The following is a 25655-nucleotide window of genomic DNA, read 5'->3' as shown; positions in this document are numbered from 1 at the left end:
TGAATAATAGTGATTCTCTAACCGACTCGATCGAATTGGATCTTTTGGACAATTCCGACTCGCAGTTGTCCGAATCAGTGAATCGAGAACCGTCTGAGGAACCAAATTTGGCAACTGGTGCATAGACTTCAACATTAGCTGTGTGTAGGCTGTAGCAGAAATTAAATAAAGGATTCTGGAAACAAGTTTACGAATTGCGTTGTAGCTTTACAATTTTAATACGCATTTAAAACAAGATTTGGTTTTAATAAATTAGCTTCTATTTAAAAATACAAAAACTTTTTCAACCAATTAAGTTATGTGAATTCAGTTTAGTAGTAAATGAAAATGTTTCGTTTCTAAATTAATTTATGTTTTTTTCTGAGCTGGATCATGGCTTTAACAAATGGAGCAATGCTTACAATATAGGCTACAACTAAAATTAGTTCAATATAATGCCTCACCGAGGTGTTAGGGAACACATAATGATGTAAAGAATAGCCCTACACTAATCTGTTTATTGAGCCGGTTCTTCTAAACCAACTGTTCAAAAGAACCGATTCGCGGAAATCATGCGGACTTCCCAACACTGTCCTGCTCCCATAAGCCCTATATATTACTAGTCCAACGAGCTTTACCTTCAATGAACGCAGGGAAGAGGCGCGATTGGCTGAGAACAGCATCGCTCAGACACAAAACCGAGGATCAAGCCTGACCATCCGGACAACAGCAAATCAAACTCACACGGACACCCTCGTACATTTTGCAAAATGACTGAGATATCTGCATGAACGTCGATCTTTGGAAACGTGCATTTTTGGACTATTCTTTTTGAGCACACCAAAGTGACATCTTGTTTACATTTACCCTTTATTTTTCTCGCTCTCTTTGCCTTATTTTGGTGGTCCGTGTGATGCTCTCCCTCTCAAGAGACAAGAGTTTGGAAACGCATTCAGCACTGATATACTAGACTACATCTAAATCCGCGTCAACAGCCTCGTACATCCAGCATGGATCGCTGTCAACGACTGTTTATCCTCCTGCTGGGATGGAGTTGTCTGTGCTGTGGATATTGTGCTGTGCTTAAAACACCCTTTATGGGTTTATCAAAAGACGTGCAATTAGGGCAGAAAGTGGAAGCGCAAGCTAAGCAACATGCAAAGAGAAGCGAACAGGACACGCTGTCAGAACACATGCAGATGCTCTACGCCAAATACACCAGCGCGGGATTCCCTCTCAAAGACGGGAACACTGTCCGCAGCTTCAAGGGACATTTGGGTAGGTGTATTTCATAGTAACGGAAGAAATGTAGTAATGTAGCTACTCGTTAATATAATCACCGTGACCTCACTTTTTCTCTGCGGTGATATCCTAAAGGATTCAGCCTCTCTTGTCATTTACTCATCCTATTTTTAGTAAACCTGTAGGCATCAAAACTGTTTCTACCAAACACAAAATGAGACGCATCTTAATTGCATCTTTTTCCATAGCATATATAGTAACAGTGACTGAGGCTGTAAGTCCCAAACTTCTCCTGTGTAAATTATACGTTTTTATTTTAGAGTGAACTGTCTCTTTAAGACAGCTTGTGTTGCGGTTGGTCGAATTACACCTGTTGATTTCGATTTGAGTGAGACCGCAGGTCGAGGTGAACAGCTCGTCCCGTTTCATAAATCATTTTATTTTAGATGTTTACTTTTACACCAGTGTTGCTCGTTGATTGTAAAACAAGCGAGGCTTCGTCTCATTATTTACAAGTGGATTAAACGTTTTCAATAGTGATGTACTTAATTGACATCTTTTTATGTCTGAAACGTATTGGTTTAATACACTTTAATGATAGTCATACTGCACTAGTGTTGTCTCATCAAAACAAACTTAAATTAAGCGACATGCCACACCAAAATATTGGTAACACTTTACAATAAGGTTGTATTAGCTAACTGTAGTTAATGCATTAATTAACATGAACTAACCATGAACAACACCTCTGTTCAGCATTAGTTAATCTTTGCTAACGTAATAAAAATACAGCTGTTCATGGTTTGTTCATGTTAGTTCACGAAGCATTAACTAATGTTAAAAATATTTTAATAATGCATTAGTAGCCTAAATGTTGAAATTAACATTAGCAAAGATAAATAAATGCTTTATAAGTGCAGTTTATTATTAGTTCATGTTAACAAATGAACCTTATTGTAACGTGTTACCTAAATATTAATGTCTTTTCAATTATTATTTATAATAAATAAACTAGTCATCTAAATAACAGAATAAACCTCTTTCACAATATAGTGAAGGCACTGGGAAGATCAGAAACACGGGAAGAAAGGGAAACACTGCAGCGATTGATAATGACATTATGTAGAGTGCAGCTTAGATTTGAGTGGTTCCACCCAAAAGCGCAACCCACATTTATAAGAGATTTAAGAAGAAAAAAAACTTAAAATGAGTGGACATACCGCCCTCTAGAGTTCAGTTCTGCTCTTATTATGCTTGTCATTTGCCTTCTGAAATATGTTTCAGTTGAAGAGTGATGATAACGCTATGTGTTTTTTGTTGGTTTTTTTGTGTGTGTGTGTTTTTTTCCTGTTAGGGACCATCAATGATAAGCAGTTACAAATCTTCAACCTCACTTCCCTCACCAAGTCTGAGGATGTTCTCTCAGCAACGCTGCACTACTACATTGGTGACCTGCAGAACAGCAGCCACAGATGCCCAAGGCACAAGAGTTGCGCTCACCATAATAATCTCAGAAGACAAGGTCATATTCACCTTGATGTCTGGAGTTTCAGCTTTGTGGATAACGCCACCAGAACAATCGGCCGTTTTTCCATTAACATCTCCACAGTGTACCGGGACTTCATATCATGGCAGTGGAAAGACATTACCCGTGTAGTCAACCAAGCCAAGCATCACGACCAGCTTCTCATAGGTATTGACATCGACTCAAAAGGACGCCAACCTTGGAAGAAACTCTTGTCAGATAGGTCTCCTTACATTCTGGTCTACGCCAACGACTCGGCTATCTCCGAACCCGAGAGTGTCGTGTCCACATTGCAGAGACACAGAAGCAGACTGGTGCCTAATCTTCATATGCTCGAAATACATAATCGCAGTGCCTCCTCATCGCAACATCGGACCAGACGGTCCGCCAACATCCTTCTGCCGCTACAAAACAATGAGCTTCCAGGCCCCGAGTACCCTTACGAGATACCTACATGGGATGAGACCAGCCCTTATGATCCAATGGAGAGCAAACCAGTCAAGCGCCCTCGCAAGAAGCCTCGCAAGAATCCACGGCACAAGAACCCTCTCCTGCAGTTTGATGAGCAGACCATTAAGAAAGCACGCAAGAAGCAATGGAACGAGCCCAGGAACTGTGCCCGCAGATATTTAAAGGTTGATTTTGCAGATATCGGCTGGAGCGAGTGGATTATCTCCCCCAAGTCTTTTGATGCGTACTACTGCTCGGGGTCATGTCAGTTCCCCATGCCAAAGGTATGTAGTTCCTTATGATTACAAAAATCTCAAGTCCCACACTTTTGTTTATTTTTTATTTAGCAAAAGTTGAGATGAGTTTCGAAAGGAAGCACCCATTTAGTCGTGCACTGATCTGTTGCGATACAATCAACTGCAGGAGTAAATAACCAGAGCAGTGGGAAAAGGGTGTAGAGAATGGGAAATATAAGCACCACCTAGTGGAAGAAAAAGCTGTAAATCATCATAGGCAGCGCAGCAGGTCATTCATCTTCCATTATTATGCCATCCATGTCATCCTTGATCATAAAACCTGCCGTTGGTTTTCCATTGATTAAGTTTAATAATCATAGGGTCTAATTTACTTCAGTTTTACTACAGTTTTATGTTTCTGCAGTGAAGTTGATCATAGAATTGTTTCATATTCTAAGATGTATGTGGCTAAATTCCTCTTATTTTATTTTATTTGATCAGATATTAGGAGGTTTTTTGTTTAATATAATTTACCAGCCAATCTTTAAAAACCATGAATCCTTTACTGTTAAATGTCATGTTTTGCAAATCCCAAAATTAATATCCATATTCATACTGTATTGTATAATGTGTTGATTCCTAAATTCACTTGTAGCATTTAAAATTAGTCATTTTAGTTTTTAGTGTTAATTTATTCAGATAATATAGCATTTTAATATCTACAATTGACCAGAATTGTAATATCGGTGCATCACCAGTGTTATTTACTATTATTTAATTAACTTGAATATTGTCTGTTTTCATTGTTTTAGGTTTTTAGTAATTTGATGTGCTTTTGGCATTTTTATTAGTTTTTGTTTTATCACAAAATTATTTATTGTTTATTTTTAAGCTTTTTAATCAGATATTCTATTTTAGCTTCATTTCCATTAGCGAATAGATTTGTAATAGTTTCAGTTTTGGCTAACAATAGCAACAATCCCTACAGCAAATAGCCATGCCGCAGCAATTAGCGAGTTCCCTTCACAGACATTGGAACGCAGATGGATTAGCATGAACCTATTTTTACAACCTTTAGTGCTTTCGATGGTTTATCCCAAACCAGACTGTAGCTGTCCAAAACCCTGTCTTAGGTTCTGACCTTTTGAACTTTTTACCTCTTACAGTCTTTGAAACCTTCAAACCATGCCACCATCCAGAGCATCGTGCGGGCGGTCGGGGTGGTCCCTGGCATCCCAGAGCCCTGCTGTGTACCGGAGAAGATGTCTTCCCTCAGCATCCTCTTCTTTGATGAAGACAAGAACGTGGTCCTTAAGGTCTACCCTAATATGACAGTGGACTCCTGTGCCTGTCGGTAAATGCTTTGGTCTTTTCCACCAGCCTCCCTCCCCTAAACTGGCTCCCAATTTTTGCACTGGAAGAAAGACTGACGATGTTCGTTTCATAACCCTTGAAGAACTATCCACAGCTTTAAGGATTGTGAAGAGCAAAGTGCTTTTCCAGAAGGAATTCCTTCCTGTTAGCAGGAGGCTTCATGCATCAGTTGAGATATGAACATATGAAGAGGCTCTCTGTCTGTTTGACCAGTGATGGTCTCGTGTTTCTATAACCTCAGCAGTTAAGCATACAAGGGACAAACATTTGCTGTCATCCATCATGTTTCTGTACAGTTTATATAATCAGTCATTATTATAGCTATATTTTTGCTACAGATGCATTGATTGACTCTCAATGTTCATATTCTATGGCTGCTATAAAGTGGACTTTTGGGGTGGGAAAAAGAAAAGGAATCTTTTTGTTACGTTTGTCAAAAATATTATATTAAAATGATTATCTATATAGTTACATATTCAGTTTTCCACATTAAGCTTAAAACAGTGTTTCATTTCTGGGTGACTCTGTTTTGAATGTCTTCAATCTTCGTAAAATACATATATATATATATTTATTTTCTCCAAAAAGGTGCATTGTTACAAGCCTACATGTAATAGTGTTTTTTTTTATACTTGCATTTGTAAATATGTTCAATGATGTTTCTGTCTGACCTACTAATACAAGGTTGCATCCTCACATTTAGCTGAATTCATAATGTATATGCACGCATTCTTTTTCATGTTCATGTTGAATTTTTTCTGTCATTCCTCTGAAAACTGCAACTAGTGTCATTAAACCAGATGTTATTTTATGAGCAATGTTTCAAACAATGTATTCAGGAAGGTGATTATGAAAATTGTATGTAATTATTTTTTAGTCTTTGTCTCAACAATGCCTACATAAAGTGCCTTACCATGTTAAAAGGTTAATCATTCATTAAATAAAAGGAATATTCTACTAGAATATTTATATTTCACAAAGACGAGTGTAACATGTAATGTCTTAAGTCTATCAGTTTATTTGGATAAAATGTGATATTTTGTTCCAATAACGTCTTCTGTATATATCTCGTACTGTTTTTACTTTAAAATTAGCATAGAACTAAAGCAAAGCTGCATGGTCATAAATGGGGTGTGTTGTAGTCTGATTTGTTTTGTTTTTGACAGAGAAATGAACACGTATATGTAAAAGTGGGCTATTATCTTAATATATAATACATATGTCAAGACACACTATGTAAAGCACCCCTTTAGCATTTGTGTAATATATTTTTGGAAGGCTTCCACCACACTGCGTGTTTTGTAAATGTTATGCTGTAGGTGAAAGGATGTGCTTTGTATGATAGGCTTCATAAGAAATTATATTTGTATATGGAAATGACCTTTAAAAGCATTTATTTATTGCCTGTATGATGCCTTCTGTATCTTATTTTTGTGAAGCACAGAGGGGTTCATTAAATATTCATTTAGCTTTGCTGCACAAAGGTTAGATGGGGTGCAAAAGAAGCAATCACATGACTCATGTCAAATGAGAGACAATGCTTATTTTTGTAACATCTCCCTAGTTGAAGAAATCCCTTTTGGCAGACCGTTCAAGGAAAACAATAAAGTTTTATGTATGAATTATGTAGCCATGTGTTTATTTATCATGTGTTACAGGACTAAGCCCTTTGGCGATAAAGCAGAACTTTGCTGAATATCGATTGTATTGTTATGCAATCAAAAATGATGTTGGGAACATGATGTAAATTGCTTAACGGGTCAATAAGGTCTGGAAAGTTACCACACAAACATCGAAGTCCATTTTTTTAATAGATATTTACATATCGCTAGAGTGCACTTGAATTGTGCTGGGAACAAAAAATAAAGAAATGCTATGTTTTTTTACATTTTAATATACAATTAATTTAAAATATATTTGTAGAATCTTTCAGGAAGACCCAAAAAAATTCTCACACAAAAAAGAACGACATTTTTCCTATTCGCACGGATAAAATATGCAAGCGTCAAACATTACATCAGCACAAACACATCTGGCTCAGATGCAGAGGTTCACCTGAAGTACACTAAAAATACTACTTTTCACATAACTCTGCTTGAGCTGCACAAACTGCAGTGTCAGTCCCCCGCTGAGGTTAACCTTTCAAACCTCATCAGTGGCGTTCACAGTCACAGGTGGTTATTACCTTCAGGAGCTCAAATACGTGACATCACCAACGCTTCTAAAACTAGGAACATCTCACCCTCCTGCCAAACCACAAACCGTTCCGCATGTCTAAAGGTAAATATTACCAATGGTTTCACACCATCCTCCTCTATGATGCCCCGGCTACATCATTCTCACAGACTGATCCTGCTCTGACATCTCAGTGGTACAGCTTCAGTCAAATTCAACAATGTTTATAATCGCAATGTATGAGTACATCTGAACATCGAGAAACAATTCCTTTCTTATGTCTCTCCTCCTCTGCTGTGCCTCCCACTGCACTGACAGCAGCCTTCGGTCAAGGCGTCCATTGTTGCGACACATACACTGGTTTTGTTGGCTTCATGGTCTGAGGTTCCTTGGGGAAAAAGGCCGGCATGTTGGAGATGACAAATGGCAGAAGAGTTTTGCTCAACTCAAAATGTTTGAGCACACGGGTGCATCGAGGGCTCAGTTAGAAGTCGGTGTCCCAACCTGACATTTCATCTGGAGGGATTTCTTCTTCGGGAGGATAACTGTCAAAGTGACTGTGGTCAGTGGGTCCCTTCACCTGGAGAAAAAAGAAAGAGAAGATGATTTCATTTTAGATATGATTTCTGAATGATCATGTGACACTGAAGACTGGAGTAACGCTGAAAATTCAGCTTTGTCATCACAGGGAGGAATTCGATTTTAAAATATATTAACAGAAAGGAGTCGTTTATAATTGTACATGTCACAAGGTTACTGTTTTTACTGTATTCTGATAAATGCAGCCTTGGCGAACATTTTGAAAAGACATTTTGAATGGCAGTGTACATGTCATTGTATGATACATGATCCCATAAAAATCTCTAGATGATGTGTGTCTTACCTCTCTTTTAAGTGGCGATATCAGATTTCTGGATTTCAGACCACTCCAGCTAAATCCTGTAAACCATCTAAACCAACGAACAACATTGCGAATTAAATACCAGTTGTGAAATGTATGTAGGTGACGGTGACACAAATTTCAAAGTTAGTGCTTACGGATGCCCACTTTCAAAGTATGAATGCAAATGCAATGTTTGCTAACATGATAGATGCCTGTTTAGGGGCAAAGGAAAAAGAGCTAAGCATCAATTTCGTCCTAAGGCTATATGAATTCAATCAAGAGCATGTCCAGAAAAAACAGAAAGAATCATAAAAGTGATCTGAGTGATTAAACTTCCCCAGAGTGACGCGTGAATGATGGAACAACAAGTCAAGAGATTAAATTTGGGTTATTTAGGGTGCCATCTAATTTAGTTGGCACCATTATGAAAATCCAAGCATAGTGTTTTTTTCAAACACGAGAAATCTAAAAATGTAAGACAAAACAAGTAAAATATCTGTAGTAATATCTGCAAACGCGATATATCCGTAGTTCTGTATATTGAGTGGGTAACACTTTAGAATTAGAGGACAGATATTCACTATCAACTAGGAGTTTTCCCTCAATAAACTCCTAATTAGTTGTTGTAGTTGTTAAGTTTAGGTATGCGGTAGAATTAAAGCCACAATATGCAATTTTTCGTTGCTAGAGGTCGCTTGTTCAAAACAAAGCTGTAGCTTGATGATGTCTTGATTTCGCAGAGCTTTTATTATGCCGCAGACGACCGCTTCCGCTTCTTCTGGTCATGCGTATGTGGAGTAACGCAGCAATGTTTTATCATCCCAGACAGCAAAAATCATCCGGCCCAGAGTTGGCCCAGACCATTCGTAAGTTCTGTGCCAGATCCGCCCATCGGACTTGGGCCGGTGTCTTTTGGCACAACAGGCCAATACCGGCACGGATCCGTTTTTACTCATCCGGACCAGCACTGGGCCAGCTCCGGACTCCTTTATGGCGATTTGGCCCAAATGTGGCCCGAATCTGCTTTGCGACTGTTGTTCCCGCCCACGAAAACCCGGCCCGGGCTGGATCCGTATTAGAGCAGTGAAACGGAGGTGATTGTAACGCGGATTTGCCAGTTCGGAGACGGATCCGGCTCGGAGTCAGCTGCTGTCTGGGATATTAGATACATTTGAGTGTGTTGAAAGTTGTTATAATGCAACTCTGTCCGTTGCAGCTACTGTGAGACACTTGTTGCGCACTGCAGTAAGTTAGACTGATATTAGGCATGGTAAAACATTGTACCCGCAGTAAATCACGAAAACCAGATTTAAGACTATTGTGTTGAGCTATATAACAATGATTCGTTTTCTGTCGATGAATGTATCCAAACAGTTGCTCACCTATCAAATCAAACACACAACATATTAAAGTATCTTTGTTGTTTCCATGGTTTCCACTAAATAAAACCGAAAATCGACCGAAAATGTGCTTTATAGGGTCTAATAAACAGCCAATATGCTAGCAAGCAAATACTCAATAGTGAATATGTCTTCCCGAAACTAAAGTGTTACCATTAAGTGTACAAAATCTGAGGATTCTGACCAATGGTTTGTGTTAAAACAACGAACAATGCAGTAAAAAATATATATATATATATATATATATTTTGCGTTAATACATATGACATAAGACTTTCAAATATATATTTATATAAATATATATTTTTTGTCAAATAGCACCAGACTGTGACTGTTGTACTCTCACCTGTGTTTTTTAATATCAGTTATTCCATTCTTTAGATTGCCCAGTCGTTCTGACGGGTTTTGTCTTCATAAAAAAAGAGAACAGCAATGATATATTGCACAGGGAACTGAACAGTTTCAGAAAACAGGTAAAAGACATAAGAATAAGTTAAGAAGGACACATGATAATACCTGCACAGCTTTCGAATAAGGTCACCTGGCCTCTTGGTGATCTTTTTAGGGAAGTCCATCTTCTCAATTCCTTTCAGAATGAATGTGTATATGATCATCTGATCTGAGCCAGTAAATGGGGGGCTTGAGGAACAATCAGATCAAATACGTTAGAGTAAGTCTTTCATACGCATCTGTTTTATGAAATGTTTTCCACCAGAACTTGAGCTGATGCAAACCTTCCTGTAAGAAGTTCAAAGATCAGGATTCCAAGAGACCAGAAGTCCACACTGAGACCGTGACCTTTATTGAGAATGATCTCAGGCGCAACATACTCTGGAGTCCCACAGAACGTCCAGGTCTTCTGGCCACACTTGAGCTTCTTAGCAAAGCCAAAATCCACCTGAGAAAAGACGCTTGGAATCAGTATCGCTGCACTGAGTTTAATAAGTGAATTCTAAGTGAAGTTTGCTGACTTATGCTCACCAATTTGACGTATCCATCTGTATCCAGCATCAGATTCTCAGGCTTCAGGTCTCTGTATATGATGCCATTGTTGTGGAGGTAGTCAAAGGCCTCTGTTACACAGCCCACACAGAACTTGGCAGTGTACTCATCAAAACTCCCCCTGTGTCAAAACAGAGAAACTCTTAGCATATGCATCAAACCAGTAAAACTGTAGCTGTTCCGTCTGCATGAAATAGGGTGACATGTCTGGTTATTGCTCTGTTGCAGGACAGTAGATCAGAACATGTGTGTGAGAGATACATTTTCTATTGCCTATATGTAAATATTGATTTACATTAGTTGGAAATCCTATTTGCCATCACGTTGGATGATAATGTTAAATTGCCAATAAGCTTTGTTAGTTAATGTTAAAGATGCTGTATGTAAGAATGACAGCTAGTGGTTTGAAATGGGTACTGCAGTCCAAATTCAAAATATGGTTTCCCCCGTTTGTAACATTATTCTAACGTTCCCCTAATGTTGCTCCAATGTTAGAATAATGCTACTTTAACTCTAGTTATTTTAACGTCCCTCTAATGTTATTCTAACATTCCCCTAATGTTATTCTAACGTTATTTAAAAGTTGCGCTGACATTATTCTAATGTTATTGTAACATTATTCTAACGTTATTTTACTGTTCCCTAACATTATTTTAACATTACTTTACTGTTCCCCTAATGTTATTCTAATGTTCCCCTAAAGTTATTTAACGTTCCCAGAGCGTTCCCCTAACCTCTTTACTCCGATATCATTATGTCAGCAATCATCCAGCATATCCGGTATAGAATAAGAGGCGAATAAATTTTGTATTAAATGCTGTATTAAACTCATTTCAGAGCTCTGTATAGGTCATTATACAGAAACATCTGACAAGTTTTAATTGGAAGGTTATTTGACCTGGTTATTAAATAACAACTTAAAAATAACCATTAGCAAACATTCTGTATAAGTTATTTTTAGGTTATTTATAAATAACTACACTACAGTATTTAATGGTTGCAAAATAATAACCTAAAAATAGCCATTAGGGAACAATGTGTAACTTATTTTTAGTTTTTTAGTTTTTTTTAACACCCAGCAACATTCTGGGAACGTTATTTTATGGTTGCAAAATAATAACCTAAAACTAACCATTGGGAACATTGGTTACTTTAACCTTCCTCTAACATTATTCTAATGTTACTTTAACATTGCTCAAACATTCCCCTAACGTTATTCTAACGTTGCTCTAACGTCATTCTAACATTGCTCTAATGTTATATTAACGCTCCCCTAATGTTATTCTAATGTTATTTTAATGTTGCTCTAACGTTATTCTACTGTTACTTTAACATTGCTCTAACGTTCCCCTAACATTATTTAAACGTTGCCCTAATGTTATTCTAAAGTTACATTAAACTTCTTCTAACATTATTCTAACGTTATTTTAATGTTGCTCTAACGTTATTCAAACATTCCCCTAACGTTATTCTAATGTTAAAACAGAGAATGCAAAAGATGTGCTGCAAGGGGTATGAATTCCTTATCTCTGTGCTCTTTGGATGTAAGGGATGGTTCAACTCAATAAATAAAGGATTTCCAAGGCACTCGAATGGTGTAGAAAAAGTTAAAAAGCCTATCATTCATCATGGCTTATTCTTTTAAAAACAGGTGACAAGTACACCTACGCGTTGCGGCTTACAAGCCTTCGTCAGGGTGTGAGACTAGTCATTCTAATGTTACTTTAACGTTCCCCTAAATTTATTAACTTTACTTTAATGTTCCCCTAACATTATTCTAATGTTATTTCATTTTCACTTTTTGCAAACTTTATTAAGTAATACCATTAGCGAACATTCTGCACAAGTTATTTTTAGGTTATTTAAAAATAACCTAACTGCAATGTTCTGAGAATGTTGTTTTATGGTTGCAAAAAATACATTCTAAAAGGAACGTGCCTAGAACATTATTATTTGGTTATCAAAAAAATAACCAAACGGGAACCCAATAATAACATTAGGGGAATGTTTTGTGTTTTCTGGTTAGACTATGCAAACATTAAACGTATTTTACTGGATTCAATGCATCCTGAACTTTGTTCGAACTAGGTTTGATCAGGATGTTTTGATGAGGTCCACACTGATTCCTTGGCTCCGTCCAGTTGTCACCAGCAGAAAAATCCCACTTTATGAGTGTGTTGGTTGGTAAACTTCCCGCTCTAGCTTGAACACGATGGTTTTTAGTTTTATATTTCTATTTGTGGTATTGTAAATTTCAGGGAAGAAAAAAAATACATTGAAATGCGGGACACTGCTTACATCTTGTGGGATGTATGACAAAGCTCCCAATTCCGGGACTGTGATGCTTTGGTCACCCCAGCATGAAATGGAGCTCACCTGTCTCTCAGAAGACTCCAGATTTCTCCACCCAGACATGCCTCCAACAGCATGTAAACATACTTGTTGTCTTTGAAAGTGCAGTACATTCTAAAAGCAAAAATGTACAGATCAGATCAAAACATAAATACGGTTTGAAATTCAAGGCATGTGCATTCACTGCCAATGGATTTTCTCCTATGTTTGGTTAAATTAAGCTCTTTTAAGTACAGTCCTTCTCTCTTCATTTAATCATGTGAACACTAAGGGGATTCATGAATATCTCTTTAAAAGCAATGAACAGTGAATTGATTATCTTTAAGATCTTCCGATATTTCCTAAAACTCACAAGACTAAACAGGCTTTACTAAAACAGTCTGTAGATGAACATACTTTACAATAAAAGGAGAGTTTGTTTCAAGCAAGATCCTCCTCTCTGAGTAGATGTGCTCTTCCTGTCTGTTATCCACGATGTGCCGTTTCTTGATGCATTTCAGAGCAAACGTCACATTCTCGTTCTTCATTTTTACCTAGAGTAAAACAAGCATCATTTTTGCTCATCTCACCCCCTCACTTTGTGGGAATAATTTCCCTTTGAATGTTTTATATCATAAAGAAGATGTGTGATTATTGTGAACAAGCTTCTAACCAGTTCAACTCTGCCAAAGCCTCCAACTCCCAGCGTGGCAATAACCTCAAGGCAGCTGAAGGGTATAGCGGATGCGAAGCTGCTCTCGCTCTCTTCCAGCTCTATCATATCATGTGACACTGGCGTAGTTGGTGGGGTGCAGCTTCCTGACCTCCTAAAAGAATTAGTAAGGATTTTCAGAGATAAGTGATTGTCATTATTTTGGTCATTCTGTTTAAGACTTATAATCATAAAAAAGTGGCAAATTGGTCTAATTTCGGATTGGTTATTAAACATCTGAAAAGGAAAACAATGAAATAAGAAAGAAATTATGGGTTTTTGTTTCCATTTAAACTTAAAAACCAATCTGCATTCTTTTTTGGCCAGTAAACAAATGAGCAAATTTGTGATATTGACCATTGTTCTGCTAATTAAGTAATTTTAAGTAATACAATAGAGCAAATATGCAAAAGAAAAGCATTTTCCTTAGTGGTCTTTTGGACCCCACTGTGTCACTATATATCACTATATATACCGGTAGTACACAATTTTGTGCTATTTTACAGCACAATGGAGTGGTAAGAAGTCAAGGAGATATGAAGACTAACACTGTTTCCCATATGTATTTATATATATATATATATATATAAAAACTTACTTAGCATTTCTTTTCTTATCGTCTCGTGCTAAATTCTCGACATAGCTCTGGAGGTACTTCTTAAGCTCATCAAAAGTTCCAACAGTTTGACTAAAAGTTCTAAGAGAAGACCGTTATTATTGTCACAGACTACAAAAAAACAATCAATTGAATGATGATGATCCTGAAGTGTGAACTCACTCTCGGTCAATGACAAGGCATTCCACCCCATCCTCATCTGCGATTATATTCGCAGATCTGACATCATCACTGTAGTTTGACAAAGCAGAAACACATTCAGTGCATTAGACATAAACTGAGCTCAAAATGGCTCCTAAAATGACAGTTCTATGAATATTTTTGTAATATTCGAACTAATATACACGTTGGCAAGACAATGTTGATGCTCTCGGCTACTGCAGTGATACTAAAAGCCCCCATATACCAAAAGGTTATTGAAACAGGATTAAAGTGGGGAAATGAGAATTGAGCTGGGGATTGAAGAAGGACAGCACCTGATGAGGGCCTTCTCTCCGAAATAATCCCCTTTTCCCAAGGTGTTGATGATCTGAGGCTCTTCATGATCCTGTGTGCTTTGTGTGACTTTAATCTGGGCAACACAGAAAGACAGAGGTTGCATTTCAAAACGTACAACGAACAACATGTTTTATAGTCTGTCTTTTTTCTTGGTTTCATTTTCCAAATCTATTTTTAATTATATAGATGTCATGCTTTATTATAAAGAACTCATGTGTGTTGGGATGATGCATACTGCAGACCACATTCACAGATTAAAATCCTTCAAGTATTCAATAATAATGATATTGAACTCTGATTCATTCTCAATCCTGTAAAATGATCCACTAAATCTTGACCTTTATGATAGGCAGTTTTTGGTGGCCAGCACTAATGGTCTTATTCCCAACACGCTCTCGGACATGGTGGCGACAGGCTGACGAGAACCATCATTTCCGGTAATTAAATTCTCTCCCCCTCAGTAAAACATCTTCCTTTCCTCATCTTGAGCGACAGTAGAGCAGAAATGAACAGGGGATTCAAGCATGACTAGCTCATGCTAAACAGTTCCTGTTGCTTCCCAGTGGAGAGTCTTGTCTCTTAACCCCTTCGGTGTCAAATTACTGATTTATCTGAACGCGCTCAACCTCCCACAGACCCAGATCAGTGTCTGCAGTGAAGTCCATGAGGATTAGTGGAGTGGAAAAATGGTGCCTCAAATGGGATAAATCACTTTTGTTTTTTGATGGTTTAGCTTTAGCAGTGAATGGTGAGTACATAGCATAATCTGGGAAGTATACCTAATGTACCTAAAATGATGTTTACACTGTCGTCTTTAGTAGGCATGATGAAGAGCTACACAGTTTAGAATTACTAAAAGTTCCAGGAAAGGAAGAAATCAATAATGATCATATAGCAAAGGCACATCACATTTTCAATTATAGTAGTAATCCGTTTTAAGTATATGTAACCTCATGGAATGAGACATGATTCAATGTTAAGTATAGTACACTAAATACAGTAAATACACAAAACAAAGCTTTGACAAAACAAATTGATGATAATATACTGCAAATTACCTTTCCATTGGCGATTATGTAAAAAGTGTTTCCTTCTTCTCCCTCCCGGATGATGTAGTCTCCTTTATTATAATACTCCTGATCAGGAAACGGAAGACAAAACTCATTTAGCTATTGATTTTACCATCAAGCCACTGCTGTCATGTTCCCGGAGAGATTCCCCGAGGGAAACAACAGGATGGCCGCCATGTCTGCTTTCACAATAATATAAGATAGGTCTCCTACACTTACTGCTTACTTACATACTTGTCAAATTTCATAAAATGTGTTTCCTCATTAGAAGTTAAAGGGATAGTTCACCCAAAAATGAAAATTCTGTCATCATTTAGTCACCCTCAAGTTGTTCCAATCCTGTATGAGTGTCTTTGTTCTGCTGAACACAAAAGAAGATATTTTGAAGAATATCGGTAACCAAACAATTGATGGGCCCCGTTGACTTCCACGGTATATTTTGTTACCCATATTCTTCAAATTGTCTTCTTTTGTGTTCAGCAGAAGAAAGACATTCATAAAGGTTTAGAACAACTTGAGGGTGAGTAAATGATGACAAAATCTTCCTTTAAATTGTACGGTTGACATTAACACCACTAACCATTAAAACATTTCAGCTTTTTTTTTAAATAAACATAGCATTTTGGAGCTGGTTTTAATACTCTAGAATAAGCTGTTTATGTGACTAAAATGTGTGTTTTTTGGTTACTTTGGTAGCCTAGAGCTTGAGAACTCTGTGCCTGAATAGATATCCCCCCAATTCAATGGAAGAACAATCATTTTTTCAAGTGATTTGCTAAAATAACGTTCTATTTACACTGGAATGGGATGATTCACCTGAAATTTGAGATTAAATCTTGTTTAAGCTGAATTAACTGAATCATTAAACCATTCTAGAACATTGTAGTGGTCCATCAGAGGCATTCCAAGACATTCTTTGAGCCTTAATTTCTCTGGTCCATGTTCTCCGCTGATCTCCATCTCCAACTGTCTTTCTGACAGAGCTCTGCTGTTTCATTAGAGAAGCTCTATGCATGCCACGCTCCTCTGAGGGTCTCAAAACATTTGTCTGCTTCTAGCGTCCCGTCTGCATTCCATTCCCCACTGTTTAATGATAGAGTTCCACATTATCTGCATGTTTCAGTCCAAAACATCTGGGCCACTATTGGGTTACATTGCTTCCTTACCCCTAGAGAGGGGAATATAATCAACTCCATCGGAGTGATTGAATAATGACATTCTCCCATTCGACCCCAGGGGTCGACAATCGAGAAGAATGTCCTTGATGTTTTTTCGGCATAGAAGAACATGAGGATGCTTATTTGACGTTGAGTTGACAAAGCCCACACTCTTTTAGAAAAACTCACTTTGGCCCCTCATGGAGAAATGGAATAAATCAGTCAGCAGCCTACATTGGCTGCTACAAACATCTTTAACAAATCACTCGTCCCCTCGATTGGAGTGAACACTTCATGCAGCCTTAGTCAAATAACTATGGTAACAATATGCTGGGCCAAGTGATGAAAGATGCAATATCAACAATGCTTGTCCGAAATTCACAGTTTGGATTTAGACATCTGAAAAAGTATTATTTCATTAACTTATTAAATTTGGGCTATTTAGTTTTTTTGAATCACCAGATTTTTTTGTAAAAAGGTTTTACTTACCACCTCTAAGCAGTCCACAATCTTAGTTAGTTTGTCCGCAGGTAGACTAGCAAGAAGCGAAACACTAAAAAATAAATACAATGAAATGAAAATGGTTAGGACATTTGTAGGAGACAAGCAATCAATTCGATTTTCTAAATGTATCTTTTTGGCACTTTTGCTTTTTGTTCATTTGTCTTACTCAAAACATATTTGTTTAAATTTTATTCTATGACTCTCATATGACTAAACTGATACAAACAATTTAGGATTGCCCCTTTGGCTCGGATTGAACTGATGGTTATGGAGAACAGTTCTGTTTATTTCATCTAATATAAGATCATATCTCTCAATCCTTTATTAGAATGTCTTCAAGGGCCCTCAAATTGAATTATTGCATTTTCCTCCTTTCATGTTCACTATTTAAACTGATAGTTATATAAGCAAGGTCACGGAGGTCACTTCAACCAGACCGTGAACTGACCTTCATTATCATTGGCTAATGCCACCAAAAAAATCCTAGCTATGCTTTATTTGTTTGTTTGATCTTCACAATGTTTCATGCAAAAGCCGCACTTTGATGTTTTCGGGTCCAGCTAATGCAGGGCTACACATTATGTGGTAGGACACCACAGTAAACAGCGGGAGGGATGAACAGTTTGGATTACCTCCTCAGGAAGTTGCGGTATTGCTCGTGTCGAGCCTCGGCAGTCATCCGCATGATGTTGTGAAAGACTTCTCGATCGAGGGCCCATGTTTTCACATTGCTGGCCGCTGTGATCATAACAAAACAGCAGGTAAGGGAAATACCAGGAGCTCCCTCGTTCCTCGCTGAGTGGTGTCCATTTAAACTTCAATGGCTCAGTGACCAGGACACAACAGCTGCTTCCAATAGGACCATTAGGAAGTGATTACATTTTATCGTGGTGACTTGGTGGTAGAAAACATATTTTAAGTACCAAAGTACCTACAGTGCAAGTGTAAAGAACTTAAATTTTTGCAATATTAAGACTCTTAATGATCACATTAAAAATGAACCACTAAAAGAATGCACCACACTGATTTATAATTTAACATTATGGGTAACCATGTTTTACCGCACATCAGTGCTTTTTTAAGAGTGGGAATACAAGTTATTATGATTGAAGGCATTTGAGATGGTACATCTGGCCACACAAACAAGCAAACAAAATTACTGACAAGCCAATGAGATTAACGCTACAAGACAAAACGATGGTGTTTTAGTTCTCACTGTTGTTTATTTGATAGCCTGTGGCTACATGAGGCCAATCCATGGTCACAGCACGAACTAAACACACAAAGAGGTGCCATGCAGGGACCGTTTGAATTTTGTGTAAACCAATTATTATATTTGTCAGAAACAGAACTATACTTATACACATCTAATGTGGGAGATAGAATGAAGCACAATGGAAATACTTCACCTTTGACCGATGCAGTCCTGGTGCAATTGTACAAGATGGCTAATTCACCAAAGGTAGTCCAGACTGCTATTGATGTGAGCAGTTTGTTGTGCTGATAGACATCCAGCTTGCCATCTGTAAGAGGAAACAGTAATTAAACACAAATTGTTTCTTTTTTGCAACAAACTGTTTGAATTCTCATTGTATTTTTATAATAGCAGTAACTATAGTGACATATGCATATATCTCGTCATATTATCTTTATAATAATGCCTACAATCTCAGAAAAATTGTGAAAGAAATTCAGTTTGTCACTGGGGCAGTACCCTTAAAGGACTTTGTACTTTATATTGCCCTACAAGGTGCATAGTAGTACATTAAAGGGATAGTTCACCCAAAAATGAAAATGTACTCCCTCTCAAGCCATCCTAAGTGTATATGACATTCTTCTTTCAGACGAATACAATCTGAGTTATATTAAAAAATGTCCTGGCTCTTCCAAGCTTTATAATACAAGTGAATGGCAGCCCAAAATGTGAAGCCAAAAAAGCGCATCCATCTATTATAAAAGTAATCCACACGGCTCTGGGGGGTTAATAAAGGCCTTCTGAAGTGAAGTGATGCGTTTGTGTAAGAAAAATATCCATATTTAACATGAATTACATGAATACGGAAGGCAGTCCATATTCTGGAGCTAGATATTTTACTTTATAACGTGCTAAATATGGATATTTTTCTTACAAAAACCCATTGATTTGCTTCAGAAGACCTTTATTAACCCCCCGGAGACATGTAGATTACTTTTATAATGGATGGATACACTTTTTGGGCTGCCGTTTATTCACTGCCGTTATAAATCTTGGAAGAGCCAGGACATTTTTAATATAACTTTTCCTTTAAGGCTACACATTACTACTCTCAGGTAATAATATGCACATTTTATGGGTATATGGTACAAAATTGTCCCTTTAAGGATGCTGCCCCGGGGAAAAGCGGTTGCCTCATAAAAGTAAAAAATGTTCACATTTTCTGACAGTATTACCAGTGTGATTAATAATACAATCAATTACTTGATTCATACCTGCAAGCACAAACAAGTGATTTCCTGGCTCTCCTTGTTTTATGACGTATTCTCCCTGCTGGTACGTCCGCTCATACATACATTCCACCATGTCTTTGACCTGTTGCACTTCCAGTCTCCTCAGGTACTGGTTCTTATTCAAAGCGTCTGTGAGGAGCTTCTTTACACTGTTAAAGATATTAGTCAACAAAACTGTGCTGAAGATGTCTAATTTGTGATAATAATCATTTAAAAAAAAAAAAAAAAGATTATGAAAGATTTAAGCCTGGTTTCACAGACAGAGCTTAGCTTAAGCCAGGATTAGGCCTTAGTTCAATTAGGACATTTAAGTCGTTTTTTTAAACGAGCATTAGGAAAAAAACATTACTAGTGTGCATCTTGAGACACAACAATGGCACTGACCTATTTTAAGATTTGTCAGTGCAAGTTGCTTTCGGTTAAAACAGTTCAAACATGCATTTTAGTCTGGGGCTAGCTTGAACCTTGTCTGTGAAACCGAGGATTAGAATACTGTTTTGCCTGAAACTGTGATTGCTGTGATATTGTTACTGTTGGACTGGGTTGACTGAGAACAAATTATTCAAGACGGACTAATTGGACAGTTCTCGCTATGAAGGGCACCAGTTGTTTCATTTTCAGTGTTAGAACAGAGACAGGATAATGAATATCAACATGGTATTTTGCAGGCAGATTAGACAAATTTAAGCCTCCCAACATAATGAGCTTAGCATATGAAAAACACAGACTAATTACCAACATGAAAAACTGGCACGTCTATTTTAGCTCTTTGAGGATGCTTGATACAATAATGAATATTCTTGTTCAAACCCACGCACATACAGTACAGTGCACACACAAAAAATTTAACATGACCTGCTAAGGTAACCATAAGTTCACAAACATACACCTTTAAACCACATTTATTCCTTATGATATTTCTTATGAGCCAATAGTAACTCTTATTCACAATATGCCTTGTACAATTCCAGCTGTAGGCCGGATCTTGCGTATAGCTAGAAGCTTATAATAACCGAATATGCTGACCAAACGCTCATGGCTAAATTCACATATTTGCGTAAAGAATGTTTCTGGCCTTAGTTCTGGTGTTATACCAAATTATTTGACCATCTAATACTGTGACCGTAGTAGGCACTGTTGTCTGCCTAAGAATTCGATAGGTTACAGGATTCTGTGTAACACCAATCCCTGCCGCACAAGTCCACATACACGGGGACATTTACTTTTTGTATCACTTCTCTTGTCAGTGTTGTTGCATCATCGTTACACCAGTAGGTGGCAACACTGGACATATTTATGAATGAATCGTTCAGTCAACGATTCATTTGAGAGTACAGATTACTGTTGCTAGCTGCTATTGCTCAGACAAGCAACAAATTCTGATTTGAATTTGCTTGGAACTATTTTTGTTGGCGGAGCAAAACTAAAAGTACTGGAAATATTTAGTTAAATAAGTTACGCATTAATAATTTATAGACATATTTCTTAAATAAAGTTACGCATTAATAATTTATAGACATATTTCTTAAATATACCCAGTCCCAAATACTACCATAAGCGCTATTAGCAATCAAATTGTGGAAGAATTTGGCCTCAAAAGCAGAAAATGAATTAAATCTCTCACCTTTGCTCTTTCCAGACGCGTGCACTCTCAAAGTAGAACTTTGGTATTCCGCTGGAATCATACGTTCTGGATGAAGGCTCTGCAGAAACTCCAGCTTTTGCTCCTTTCCTCCTGTTGAGGGTGTCTCTGAGCATGCCTGTGAGACACTGACTGACCTTTTCCTTCATAGGTGATGACAGGAGACCCAACTCCCCTTGATTTTTCAGTGCATCCTGGAGCTTGTTGAGTTGGAGACACTTGTTCCTCAAAGCATCAGAGATCTCTGAAATGGCCTGTCTCTGCAAGGCCAACTGCTCTTCTAGATGTTTGATCTGAAGCTCCTTGCCATTCAGGTCTTCATCCTTCTTCTTCAGTTGACTCTCTAACTCGTCCACTCTAACTCTGAGGACTTGAGGAACTGAGCTTGTTTCCCCATTGTTTTTGGATTTGGCCGAGCCACTGACCTGCTTGAGAGGATTCAGCTTCATAGAACCATTTCCCATTTTGGCACTTTTATTCTACAATAAAAGAAGATCAAGTTGAAGTTCAATTTGCTTTGGGATGACACACAATATAATTAAAATAATTATATGCTAATATTATGAAAAATGATTTAATATTTCAGTCTTAACCTTCATTTTCTGTTTGGGGTCTTAGAGACACTTAGAGACAAGTCAATTTAATCGCATGAAGAATGTATTTAACATTGGAGTGATTATAAACAAAATTACATTATGTATGCAAGGCATCTCAGAGACCCCATAGGTAAAACAATAAAACAATGCAATCAATATTTTGAATTCGATTTTATTTTAATATTTTCTGTTTTAATTTTAATTGTAATTAAAGTTTTTTTTTTCTTATGTCTATAGGTTTTTTAAATAGTTTTTTAATGTCTATACAGTTTTTATTAAGTGTAAGTTATTTTATTTTATTTCATTTTTCAACCATAACCAACTGAAAATGAGAAATGCTGCTTGGCAACTAGCTGAAACAAAATAAGCTTCAGTTATCAGTTTATAAGAAATGAAATGTTTGGGTTTTTTTGTGCTGGGCAATCGATGTATCACGATTTATCGCATCCAAAATAAAAGTTTGTGTTTACATAATATATATGTGTGTGTACTGTGTATAATTATTATGTATATATAAATACACACACATGCATGTATATATTTAAGAAAAATATGTTATATTTATATATAAAATATTTATACATAAGATAAATTATATAAATATATATACAGTATATACATGTAAATATTTCTTAAATATATACATGAAGGAGTGTTTATTTATATATACATAATAATTACACACAGTACACACACATATATTATGTAAACAAACTTTTATTTTGGATGCAATTAATCACGATTAATCGATTGTCCAGCACTAGTTTTTTTATGGTTTTAGTTTTTATTTTTGTTAACTATAATAACCCTGGAATACAGATTCAATAATATTTGCCTTCTGAATGTTAATTAAGTCAAGTGAATTTAGTAAAGCACTTGGGTTATTTTTTTATTTTGTACATCAAGAAGGTCTCAGGGACAATCAGAGCTTGAAGATTAAATATATGTGACAATGCATTAATAATGAATCTGAGATTGCCATTTAGTCCCTGACCCAACACAGATTTCTTGAAAAATATAGATAATGCTGCTGGTCCTTCTGGGTGTGAGCTGATCTTTTGTTGTCAGATTTGATGCTGGCATTTGTGCCCTACAGAACACAACTTTGATGGTAAAGGTTAGGGGATCCTCCCAAGCCTTTCATCTACCTGTCATGTATCTCATTATGAGGGGCATAAGACACAGTCTGCTCACCCACATTTTAATATCGCAGATAAAGAGTGAGAGAGAGAGCGTTTTACCAGAGATCTGTTGGCCTCAGTGATTTAGAACTAATCAATAATTTAGAGGCACAGTTATACCGGATGGCACCAGCACCCCATGAGTGTGCAGTATGCTCTTTCCTTGACTATCTGGTGATGTCATTCTTTGCTGCCTTTCATTGATGGAAAAAAATGAAGATGATAATGTTTTGTAATTCACTTTGGATTACAAACATACAATGGACACTGGACACTCCCACCACAGAGAAGAATGTTTGAGCACAAACGCAGTATTTACAGCACAAGACCTCTGAGCAGACCTCATACAGAAGCCTACATCTCCATACATAAACTGGTAACACTTTACAATAAGGTTAATTAACATTAGTTAACTACATTCGTTAACATGAACTAATAATAAACTGCACATATAAAGCATTTATTTATCTTTGTTAATGTTAATTTCAACATTTACTAATAGCCTACATTATTAAAATCTTGATAACAATGCACTGTGAACTAACATGAACAAACCATGAACATCTGTATTTGTAGCTATTAACTAACGTTAACAAATATGAAAAAATACAGTAACAAATGTATTTATCGTGGTTAGTTCATGTTAGTTAATAAATTAACTAATGTTATGAAACCTTATTGCAAAGTGTAACCCATAAACTTTGTTAAACACAAAGTAGCCTATGGAACTCAATAAGACAGTTATTTTGTTTCCATCTAATCTGGTGTTGAATCACAGGATATTTGATTAGCTTTACGTCCTTACATGCATGGGAGATTTATGTTATTTAATTTAGACAGGATGTTTACAGTAGAAAAACACATAGGCTATTCAACGTATCCCTAAACATTTTTTTTAAAATTGGAGCTAAGATTAAAATAAATAAATGTGTTTTTTAACGATATATAAATGAAAAAAAATGTCTATATTTTTTAAAATAATATATAGCCTACTTTTACGTTAATTTCGCGCTTTTGCTTAAGCCATGCAGACGTTACACCTGTTCTTCCGTTTTATCATCGTCATAAACGCTACTGAGAGGCATAAAGTTTAGTTTTAAATGACAAGGAGAAACCCTACCGTTTTCGTGTACAGGAACTCTTCTTCGACGTTTCTCGTCTAAATGAAGACGGTTGATAGAGAGTGTTGTGTGTTTTAGGCAGCAGCCCCGGTCAGCAACACTGTTCACTTCAAGCGCACACACTGGGCAGCGTGTGTCATTTCTCCACAATAACTACACTCGGTCCCTTTAGCAGTCGTGATGGCTTCATGACAGCAGGATATTTTATTGATCTCTCTCTCTCTCTCTCTCTCTCTCTCTCTCTCTCTCTCTCTCTCTCTCTCTCTCTCTCTCTCTCTCTATATATATATATATATATATATATATATATATATATATATATATATATATAGGCTATATAATATTTAAATCCTTACTCAATTATAATTGTTTTGTTTGTTTGTTTGTTTATTGAAGTGCATGCTGAAGTGTTAATGGATTCATTAAATGCTGTTGTTTTAAATGTAAAAAAATGTGTAGTTTATAAATCACAAGATTTGTTGGGCAAAAAAATAGTTTGATATTTTTGTCAATTTTTGACATCCCATGTATTTGTCTCAAAATCCTCTCGACTTTACTGAGCCTGAGCTTCAGAACATTTCTATATACATTCATTCATGTATCCAGATTTACACAGAGATTTTGCACATGCATAGGCTATAGTGCTATTATAGCAATCCCAGAGTCAGTTGAATTGATTTAATTGCATTTACATGAATCAGAACCAGTGACTTACATCAGAAGCCTCTGGCAATGGAAATGACCAATATATTATTCAAAGCTGTCATTCATATGAACTGTGCATTACATCAAAATTCCAGTAAATATTACATAATATACACCGATCAGACATAACATTATGACCACCTTCCTAATATTGTGTTGGTCCCACTTTTGCTGTCAAAACAGCCCTGACCCGTCGAGGCATGAAGGTGTGCTGTGGTATCTGGCACCAAGTCCTGTAAGTTGCGAGGTGGGGACTCCATGGATCGGACTTGTTTGTTCGGCACATCCCACAGATGCTCTATTGGATTGGGATCTGGGGAATTTGGAGGCCAAGTCAATACCTCAAACTCATTGTTGTGCTCCTCAAACCATTCCTGAACCATTTTTGCTTTGTGGCAGGGCACATTATCCTGCTGAAAGAGGCCACAGCCACCAGCCATTAGGGAATACCGTTTCCATGAAAGGGTGTTCATGGTCTGCAACAATGGGTACATGTCAAAGTAACATCCACATGGATGGCAGGACCCAAGGTTTCCCAGCAGAAAATGGCCTGAAGCATCACACTGCCTCCGTCGGCTTGCCTTCTTCCCATAGTGCATCCTGGTGCTACGTGTTCCCCAGGTAAGCAACGCACATGCACACAACAATCCATATGATGTAAAAGAAAATGTGATTCATCAGACCAGGCCATCTTCTTCCATTGCTCCATGGTCCAGTTCTGATGCTCACGTGCCCACTGTTGGCGCGTTCGGCGGTGGACAGGGGACAC

General features: G+C 37.1%; 2 protein-coding genes across 2 annotated transcripts; one reads left to right on the top strand and one right to left on the bottom strand.

The window, feature by feature from the left end:
- The first annotated feature begins 621 nt into the window (after positions 1-621).
- bmp3 (bone morphogenetic protein 3) lies at positions 622-6433 on the top strand. The gene is made up of 3 exons (XM_079813936.1): positions 622-1257; positions 2576-3480; positions 4599-6433. Exons 1-3 carry the CDS (start codon positions 990-992, stop codon positions 4788-4790), a joined length of 1365 nt encoding a protein of 454 aa, XP_079670062.1. The 5' UTR covers positions 622-989; the 3' UTR covers positions 4791-6433.
- prkg2 (protein kinase cGMP-dependent 2) lies at positions 6399-24348 on the bottom strand. The gene is made up of 19 exons (XM_079813935.1): positions 24181-24348; positions 21266-21762; positions 19624-19790; positions 18564-18677; positions 17787-17892; positions 17140-17203; positions 15482-15559; positions 14402-14496; positions 14088-14156; positions 13908-14006; positions 13271-13424; positions 13015-13151; positions 12643-12732; positions 10246-10387; positions 9999-10162; positions 9781-9903; positions 9611-9673; positions 7865-7931; positions 6399-7561 (listed from the first exon to the last, which is right to left on the bottom strand). The coding sequence occupies exons 2-19, from the start codon at positions 21745-21747 to the stop codon at positions 7466-7468; spliced, it is 2310 nt and encodes a 769-aa protein (XP_079670061.1). The 5' UTR covers positions 21748-21762; positions 24181-24348; the 3' UTR covers positions 6399-7465.
- Between the last annotated feature and the right edge of the window lie 1307 nt (positions 24349-25655).

This window comes from Gobio gobio (genome assembly GCF_949357685.1).
Source record: "Gobio gobio genome assembly, chromosome: 4".
In the NCBI taxonomy this organism is placed as follows: Eukaryota; Metazoa; Chordata; class Actinopteri; order Cypriniformes; family Gobionidae; genus Gobio; species Gobio gobio.
The sequence above is the reverse complement of the archived record's forward strand: the minus strand, read 5'-3'. Positions and strand labels throughout refer to the sequence as shown.